Raw genomic sequence first — 9,917 nt, 5'->3', positions numbered from 1 at the left:
ACAGGAGAAATGCTTGAACCCAGGAGACGGAGGTTGCAGTGAGCCAAGATCGCACCACTGCACTCCAGCCTGGGCAATAGAGGGAAGCTTGCTGACAGAAAGAAAGAGAGAGAGAGAGAGAGAGAGAGAGAGAGAGAGAGAGAGAGAGAGAGAGAGAGAGAGAGAGAGAGCTACAGACCAATCTCTCATGAAAAAGAAAGGAAGGAAACTACAGATCAATCTCTCATGAAAATAAATGCAAAAATACTCAACAAACATTAGCAAGTTGAATCTAACAATTTATCAAATGAATTATACACCATGACTAAGTGGGATTTATCCCAGCTCTTGTAAACTATGGACTTTGGACTATGATGATGTGTCAATGGAGGTTCATCAATTGTAACAAATGTACCATTCTGGTGGGGGATGCTGATAATGGGGGATGTTATATATGTGTTGGGACATGAGGTATACATGGGAAATCTTTGTACCTTCCAATCAATTTTGTTGTGAAATTAAAACTGCTCTAAAAAAAGTCTTTAAAAAATTAAAAGGCTATTAGTACCGCTTGCTCTTCCAACTACCACTTACTTCAATACCTGTTTCAGGTTGTCTGTTTGGAACTTCTTTCTCCTGCTGCTCTTGAGATTCTTTTAAAAATGATTCACAATATGTAAATGAGTAAAATGAGGGCATTAGAGTGAATCTTTGTGAGATCTGCTCTGAGTCTTGTAATCCACACTCTGAAGGACAGTCCAGGGAATCAAACCCACTGGGGTGGCTCTTGGACTGATGAAGGGGCAGCCACGATGACAAGACCGAAGGCTACCAAAAAATAACACACATAAGCTGCCTACATTTATAAGGATGCCACTGAATAACCAAAGTAAATTTATTTCTGAATTACATAAGGATCATGAAACAGAAAGATTAACTCTCATGTTATAAAAACAGTAGTAAAATACAGTACACAGGAATGTCAATTGAATGACAACAATGAAAGTACAATAGCAAATGAAAAATAGTAACTTTTAACTTTAAATACAAAGTGAAGCAGTTTAATATGAAATTTTGTTAATAAGAAAAATATATGTCCCATGTCTTTATTACATACTGTACAAAATAAAATATTGCACCTTTCATATAATAAATATATACAAAGAGTATGTTACAAATGATCTTTCTTTTAATTTAATAACCTTCAACAATCAGATGTGATTGATGATTAACAACTAATGGGCTGGTGTGTCCTCCTCACTGTCCCCCATCCATTCCCAATCACCAAACCCTCCACATACAGTAGTGCTCATCCCAGTGTCAGTGAAGCTGAAGTTAGAACAAAAGAGACCGTGTGCTCAGAATATGGTAGAGAAACTCAGCAAGCTTGTCCACAGACACAGCCAAAGCCAAAATGCACTGTTCAGTTATTACTGACCAGGAACTAGGCTCAGCAGAGCCTGTGGCAGGTAACTTTGTTGCCAAGAAGATGTAGGCAGCAGGTGTACAGGCAGCTGAGACCCTGAATAAAGAAGTATGACCACTTATTTGGACTTGTGTGCCATCTAAAGACACAGCTGGTAGTATACAGGGGAAAGACCCCATAACCAAATCAGCTTCAGAACTTACAATTTAATGCTAGCCTGAACTCACTTCAGCAACAACGCTTACTCCAAACCTAACCTCCATCCTGACACTCTCACTAACACCAGCACTGCCCCAATCTAAACCCAGTCCAACCCTGACCTAACCTGGTCCTAACCCTAACCCTTAAAGACAACTCTAGCCTTAACCTTCACTTTCTTTCTCACCTAACCCAATTCTAGCTCTAATCCTAAAACTGAAACTAACCCTTACCCTTTTCCTCAAATCTTAAACTAAATTCTGACTCCAACCCCTGGTCCTTAGTGTAACTTCTAACCTAAGTCACTGTGGATTTACTGAAAAGTCAGCCCAAAACAATTATTTACTATAAAAATTATTTTCAACTATCGTGTTTCTTATTTGGATTACTTTCTTATAAATTTTCCAAAATAAAGTTCTCAGGAATACTACTTTATGCATAAATTAGGCCTAATAAGGCTTTGGTTTTCTGTTTGTGTGCAATAGAATAGTGCTTAGAAAAAGTTTCATTCACAGCTCTTAAAAGAAAGCTCTGAATATACTACGAAATCAGTAGAAAAGGTTAACTTTCCCTCTTCTTTGACTTCCAAGATGCCTCATTTGGTCATAGAGAAATTTCTGTAGTTGTATAAATGATGGCAATATCTACTCTGTGTTTTCTTCCATGGGTGTTGTAAAAGCAAGGACAAGATGCCATGCTTCCATGAACCCTTAGGTCAGTCAGTGTGACAGCCTATCCAGAGAGATGGTTTCTTTTTCACAGACTAAACCAAGGATCTATGAAAATGCCATTAATGCCAACATCTTAACGACTACTGGCCAGAGCTTCTAAAATGCAAATACCTTATAAAACTGTTGAAAACCTGCAACTTGAGAGAAGAGGAAGTCGTGGGTTGCTGTGTTTCCCAAGTTTTTAGGATGTACCACTCTGTGCTAGTCTACATATCACAGGAAAGAGGCAGCACATGAGGATGCACTCATAATCTTGGTGATTTCTCAATTCAACTGACATTATGAGGTCCCAAGTGCAGTGGCATGCATGCTATAGTATTTTGTTCATCCTTGAACACATCATTTTTAAAAATTGGAATATAAAACTACCACTGGAAAATTTCACTTTACATCTTAACAGTGGTGTTTTTGCATCAACCTCTGTTTGATCCATAGAATCTAGTCTTTTAAGAAATACATGTTTTTGAATCAGCGACATGGGGAAAAGAGCTTTTATATTCTATTTTTATCTTCACAGCAGCATCATGACCCCTCCAAAGGTTTATCCCTCTTGACATGACTGGCAGCACCTTTGTTTGTAGCGGTCTAGAGAACACAAATTAAGATGTTTTACAAACATACAGTAGTGAGTTGTGTCTGTGCAGTCTCCTGCAAAAAAGAAACAAATATCTGTAACATATAGCTTATTAGAGACCTAATTAAAAATTATTTGACTTTATGAAAAGCCATAAATTGAGATCACAGAGTGAGGTGAAGAAACCAGCTTTGGGTTAGGGCCATTGTTTTGCACGAGAGTCAGAAGTGCATTGGATTCCCTTTCAGCTCAGCCAAGTGACCTCTCGCTGCTCTCTGGACCCTCCCAGTCCCTCTGGCCCATGCTGCTCCTTTGAGTTCTCAGAGCAGCAATGCTTAACTTTTGCAGGGTCATGGACTCCTTGAAAAACTTATGAATGCTACACACCTGCTCCCTAGAAAAATAAACCTACAGTTTTTACATATAATTTCAGGACATCAGCATACCTACCCAAGCCCATCCATGGAATCTTTGTCTTAGCACGTAAGACTACCAGGCAGAAGAGAAGTGTGTGGAGAGACTGACAGTGCTTGTCGGAAAGGCAGTAACCAATGATGCTGGCATGCTACTAATCCAACTGCTTTTTCTCTAGAGAACATGCAGCTGCACCCACATAAAGGAGTTCATCCCCTGATGTCCCAAGCTACCAAATCCATTCTGAATAGCCCCTCAGTTGGGACACTGATGAGGTAATCACTAGCAGGGTCTGGTGCAGTGATGGTAGCATCAGGATCTGATGCCATCAAGGCCTCTGGGGCAGTGGAGATACCTGGGAGGTGTACGTACTATCACAGGAAGGCCCAAGACAGTGCCGCCAGGAAATTGGTTTCTTTTTCTGTACACAGTGTCTCTTGGCCACAGGTTTGCAACTCCTTGTGTGGATACAGTCGACTTTCCGAGACTGGAAACCCCTGCCACAGGCTGCTGTACAGGGCTTCCAAGGGCCTGTGTGCCAACACACATCACAGGCCCCTGATGTGCAGTTCCTTCTTAAGGTGGGTCTGAAGTGAAAAATAAAACAAAACAGAAAAACAAAAAATAGGAGAGGCAGGGTGTAACTTTTTGCTGGGACCAAGCCTTTTTACCTTACTCTATACTACGTATTAAAGGCTGGATGGAGAGTCTAAGACCAAGACATTCCTCTGCTTTTATGCCATATAGGCTAGAACGACAGTGACAACATTCTCCACCACCTGGGGTGGAGTGCGCCTGCTTAGATGTGCTCTGATGAAGAGGGCATGGCAAGCAAACCATGTGTTTCCACTGACTTCCAACACCAAGTCAAGGCACACACATCCTGACTAGCTGGAAGAAATCAATTTTGGCAAGGAAGAGAATTATTTACTATAATGATCTACAATAAGCCACCTCAAATTCATTAACAAGACTTCAATTTTCTGTTTGTAAGTGCTCAAAACATATTGTGGTGTATGATTTTCTATGTGAGCAATCTTGTCTGCTAAAAGAAGTACTCTTTTTTACATTTAGGTCACACCAAGACTCGCAGTCAGAAACTACTGAAGACCATATGAGAATAAGAATCTATCTCTGATTTCCTTGCCTTTTAAAACAGAATGGAAAGTTAGTACCCTCTGATTTTTGAAAAGACATATGCTAAAGAGGATAGAGCCAAACTTAGTGGGCCCACTTTGGGGTATCTGCCCTTGTTCCCTAAGGCAGGGCTCCTGAAGACATATTTGCACTGCTTGAGAGTGTCTTCCCAGTTCCAAAGATGACTGGAAGAGGGCCCTAACTTGAGCTGGTTGAAGAAATGTATTTCTCTTAGGATTTGGAGGTTGCTAGAACCAGGCATGCAAACCTGAAGCGTGGAGTATTAGGTGGCTATATTCTTCCACATCGGCCAGAAATATAGAAAAAAACCAGTTTTCATAAAGAGCAAAGAATGAAGCAGAAACACACAGAACTGCAGAGATGAGAGAAGAGAAAAAAAACAATGACTTCCCATTTCTTAGTTGTAGTCCTTCCTGAGGTCTGACTGCATGCTTCCTGTTCTCCCTTTGGATTCTATGAGATATTTTTGTTATCCCATTAAAGGTTCCTTATCAGGGCACATAAATCCATAAGGAGTGTTTTACGGGAAATGTAATAAAATGGAGAAATTTGTGATATCCAAGAACTCTGAGAGTATTGCACATAGTTGGAAGTAATCCTATCATTAGCCAGTAGGAGGAGACTCTATCAAAGGGTTTACTTAACACAGTGCTGTCCTACCAAACTGTTTATACGATATATGGAAGAGGTGGGTGTCCTGTTAGCTGCTTTTGTTTTCCCCAGTAGGTATGAATCTTAGGGACCAAAAATTGAGACACTTTGAACAACAGAGAAGAGACTGAGTACTCCTCAACCATCCCTATATAGAGATCAGCCTTCCACTGAAGAAACTTGAATATTCAAATAATATATTTAAAAGAATACCAAATTATTGTGCACAAGTTTTGGGTGGTCTTGTCTTATTAATAAATCCCTCACCCTTTTTGCATAAATCATGCCAAGTTGACTTTTGTTTCTAGCCCAAAGGATTGTAAAACAGCCCCTTTTGCTTTGATGAAAGGCAGGGCCAGTGGGAAGTCAGACAGGACTATTGAGCTTTCTAAATACAAAGAATGAGAGGGGCACAGGGAGCTATGGACCAACACAGAAGCTGAAGCCCAGGAAAGCTAAGAGGCTGCTCACTAAGGATACAGTAGAAAAAATAATAATAAATAAAAAGCAAGGTCTGTCCAGTAGAGGGTGTAACTTCCTCCTGGCCAGGGACAGGACTCAGGACAGGGACACCTGAGCCAGGTGAATGCAGTCTGGGCACCTGCACTATGCACATAACTGGGGTTCATGTGTTTTTCTACATGAAGCATGAGTGTAGAAATGGCAGCAGAAATCATAAAGGAACCCTGTTTCTACTAGCTTTTTCCAATTTCTCACTTCTATTCAGTCTGGCTCCACTTCTGCCTCAAGTAACTCCTTTCACCATCAGCCAGATGGAACTGCTGATTCTGATGGCAGTAGATCCCAAGCCTGCCTGGTTATTCGAAGCAGGCAGAAGCACACAGCTTTAAAATGCTGTAGATGGCCAGGCAATCTCATGAAGGTTCTGATTCACTGCCTGAGGTGAGGCCCAAGAATCTTTATTTTACAGAAATTTCCTAGGTGATTCTGATTTCAGAAGTTAGAAATCGCCACTTTGAGAAACCAACTTTCTGTGTCCTCAGCATTCTATAGGTCCCCATGTTGTCACCTTGCCATAAGTCTGGGCTAGCTCCACCCTGACAATTCCCATTCCCTCTACAACTTTTCAATGGAAGCCACAGCTCCCAAAACCTTCCCAGGGCATATAGTAAACACTAGCAGACAGCCTGCCCACCACTGATCCTCCGCCCACGCCACTAATGCTACTCCTTCTACAACACTCTCTAACATTTCCTGAGGCCCTACTATGGCAAATGGGGGGTCTCCATTGCTCCCTGTCCACCCATTCAAAAGTGAGATCTAACACCTCACCTACCTACAGAGAGCCCATGGTCATAAACCAATCCAGCAGAAGAGGTCTGTGGGGAAATGGGGGCTAAAACACTGCAGAAGAAACCCTCGACAGCTCTCTATACTAACCAACTTCATCCCTCATCCATAAACCACCAGATAGCTGAGGAAAAAATATTAACACCATGAAAGAAAAGCATCAGGTTATAAAAACAGAACAGCCAATCCTGGAGGAAACAGAAATAAAAGAGAAAATGAATGGTAACTTGACTCCCTGCCACTCTGACTCACCCCCAGCTCTAGGAATTTTCTTCCATTATTAAAAAGAAGTCTACCCTTTAATTTCACTTTCATATCTCTTGGTCTAAAACCCAATTTAATCAGATTTTGAGCCTCTTGATAGATCCTTCTACACTCTTTATCTTCTGTATTACGTTTTCTGCCTCTTATTTTTTGCTACCTTTGATTGGAAAGTATGTGACATATCTGAGAAACTGACAGAAGGACAATGTGGCTGGAACATGAAGAGTGAGACAGCATGAGATAATGGATGAGGCTGTGAAGAAAAGTAGGACTTGAGGGCATTTTTTTTGTTTGTTTGTTTTTTTGTTTGTTTCTTTGAGATAGAGTCTTGCTCTGTTGCCCAGGCTGGAGTACAGTGGTGTGATCTTGGCTCACTGCAGCCTCCACCTCCCAGGTTCAAGCAATTCTCCTGCCTCAGCCTCCCAAGTAGCTGGGATCACAGGCATGTGCAACCATGCCCAGCTAATTTTGTATTTTTAGTAGAGACAGGGTTTCACTATGTTGGCAGGCTGGTCTCAAACTCCTGACTTCAAGTGATCTGCCTGCCTCAGCCTCCCAAAGTACTGGGATTACAAGTGTGAGCCACCATGCCCAGCCAAGCATGTGGTATTTTATAGGCCACATTGAGGATTTGGTCAATCTTCCCAAGAGCAAGTAAAGCCTCTAAAGTAATTTTAGTCTAGCAGGGAGATGGGTTGTGGTGGTGGTAGGATCAGATTTGCATCTGGGAAAACTCACTCTGGCTGTACTGTGGAGACTGGGTTGGAAAGGAGCACGGATGGATGAAGGGGGACCAGTTGGACAGCTGTGACAGTATACCAGGTGAGATACGATGGTGGTTTGGCCAAGGGTAATGGTGGCAGAAAAGAAAAAATGAAGATGAGTTCAAGAAAAAACATATAAGGAATAAAAAATCATATAAAAAAGTAATCAGGAAAGCACACATTACAATGAGATAAATTTTCATCCATCAGACTGGCAAAAATTTTAAAAGACTGCAAACCTATATCATGTTGATGAAAAGGGGGCAACTCTCACATATTGCTGGTATAGAAATTTTGATGGCAATTTGATAGTATCAAAATGAGCATTCCTACCAATTCAATTCCATTATCTAAAAATCTACTCTATAAAAATATTACCCTTTGTACCCAAAGATATATGTTCCAGGATATTTACTGAAGCTTCGTTTATAATAGCAAAAAGTTTGAAACTATCCAATGTCCATTAGCAACAGAATATTAAGTACAAAATTTAGATAGAATATTGAGTAGAATAGAATAGAGTATTAAGTACAAAATTAAAAAGAATAAAGTTAATCTTTACTTGATGGGAATCATCTATAATATATTCTTAGGTAGAAAAAGCAAGTTTCAGAAAAATATGTATGTGACCCATGTATGTATTTGTGCTTTAAGTATATCTTTGTGAATGCAAAGTAAAGCACCTGGGATGATGCATATCAATCTGTGTGTGGTCTGTATCTTCTCAGGAAAATAGGAAACTTAGGTTGTCTGTTGAGAATGAGAGCAGCCGTTCCAAACATTTTCCATTTGAGGAGAATGGTTTTGGCTTGAAATCACTTTGTGGGGAATAGGAAATGCAACGGACTCTACATTGCCAAACCTTACTGAAGGCTCAAAATGGTAACCCAGCCAACTGTCAAGGTCATCTCATTTTCTCCAGCAAGACTCAGGACATGGAAAAGGAAGAAATAGCCAGATATTGAGCATCTTCCATGACCCAGGCTGCCTTGTGTTTCACACTAAGCTAAATCATTAAAACTTTCTAAACGTAAGTTCACATGGATGATAATATCCCACTTTGCAGATTAGGTGGCTAGGCAGTCCAGGGTCACACAATAAGTGAGTGATATAATAGAACTCCCAAGCCCCCGATTAGTGTGCCTTCTAGGCTCTCTCCCCACTTTCTGCTGGCTGGGGTGCTGTTCTCTTGGATGGTAGAGCTGCCAGATGGAGGGCGTCTGGATCTCTGGATGACCCCATGAAAAAAGCTCTTCTATCCCTAAACCATCTACCAGTTCAGACTTTTATAAAAGGAGAAAAGCAAACTCCACTGTTATTTAACCTCCTCAACAAGATTAAAGTTTATTTTACTATCTGCTAACCACTGTGACAATATCCTAATCAAAACATTTTCTAAACAGAGAAATAAAGCAGTTCATTAAAAGCATTAAGAAGATTTAATCTGTAAGCCTAAATGGAATATTATTAGGCTTGATTAACTTAGTATATAGAGGGAGAAGTGTCTGCGTTTTCTCAATGATATCCTTTTCCCCTTTTACCACATAGAGTGGTGTCCCTTTATTGTTTAACATCCAAACAATTTATAATTATAAATAGTGCACATTAACTTGTATTTCAGTATAATATATACCATTGAAGATGACACTAAATAAATCATAATTGAAAACTGTCAATTATGAGAGTTGGTAGAAACTAGAAAGGATTTCATTTTCAGGCAGTTATAATCATTGTCCTGAGTGAGTCAGGAGAGAATGTGTGCTGCTCTGGGGTGGGGCCCCTACCTCCTTCTGTCATCACAGTTGGAGTCAGAGCTGTTGTGTTGACAAGCTGTGTGACGCTGCTGCATCCTCACAGCACGGCCCATGCAACGTCCAGGACACTGGAACAAAAAAGCACAATGCAGTGTAAATCCTGCAAGCTCATCCATGCTGTGTGTACTAAGATCATGTACTGAGGCAGGATAGCTGAAGACCTATTACAAGGGGACTGTAACCAACTGTCCCCAGGGGGGAGTTAAAGAGGATTAGAGTACAGCTCTGTGGACCAGACACCTCTTTTTCAGAGTCAGGAAGAAACTGCCTAAGCCTACCATCCCCTCTGTATTAGTCCGTTTTCACACTGCTCTAAAGACATACCCGAGACTGGGTAATTTACAAAGGAAAGAGGTTTAAGTGACTCACAGTCAGCATGGCTGGGGAAGCCTCAGAAGACTTACAATCATGTCAGAAGGTGAAGGGGAAACAAGGCACCTTCTTCACAAGCGGCAAAGAGGAGAAGTGCCAAGTGAAGGAAGAAGAGCCCCTTTATAAAACAATCAGATCTTGTGAAAACTCACTCACTATCATGAGAATAGCATGAGGGAAACTGTCGCCATGATCCAACTGCCTCCACCTGGTCTCTCCCTTGACATGTGGGGATTGTGGGAATTAAAATTCAAGATGAGA

The 9,917-nt window shown here is 40.9% G+C and overlaps 1 protein-coding gene across 5 annotated transcripts in view; it reads right to left on the bottom strand.

The window, feature by feature from the left end:
- Positions 1 to 840: 840 nt before the first annotated feature.
- Positions 841 to 9,917, bottom strand: part of ADAMTSL3 (ADAMTS like 3) — a 392,199-nt gene continuing 383,122 nt past the window's right edge. For 2 of the 5 annotated variants that reach the window (XM_055362792.2, XM_019010562.4), the window contains 3 exons: positions 9,255 to 9,352; positions 3,695 to 3,909; positions 841 to 2,982 (listed from right to left, as the gene is read on the bottom strand). In XM_055362792.2, coding sequence (XP_055218767.2) covers positions 2,876 to 2,982; positions 3,695 to 3,909; positions 9,255 to 9,352 — 420 coding nt within the window. In that variant the 3' untranslated portion in view covers positions 841 to 2,875. Of the gene's footprint in view, positions 2,983 to 3,677; positions 3,910 to 9,254; positions 9,353 to 9,917 lie in introns of all 5 variants that reach the window. The other 3 variants (XM_055362793.2, XM_004056691.5, XM_055362794.2) reach the window with 3 other exon arrangements.

This window comes from Gorilla gorilla, chromosome 16 (assembly GCF_029281585.2).
Source record: "Gorilla gorilla gorilla isolate KB3781 chromosome 16, NHGRI_mGorGor1-v2.1_pri, whole genome shotgun sequence".
Taxonomy (NCBI): Eukaryota; Metazoa; Chordata; class Mammalia; order Primates; family Hominidae; genus Gorilla; species Gorilla gorilla.
This window is presented reverse-complemented; position numbering and strand designations above follow the sequence as displayed.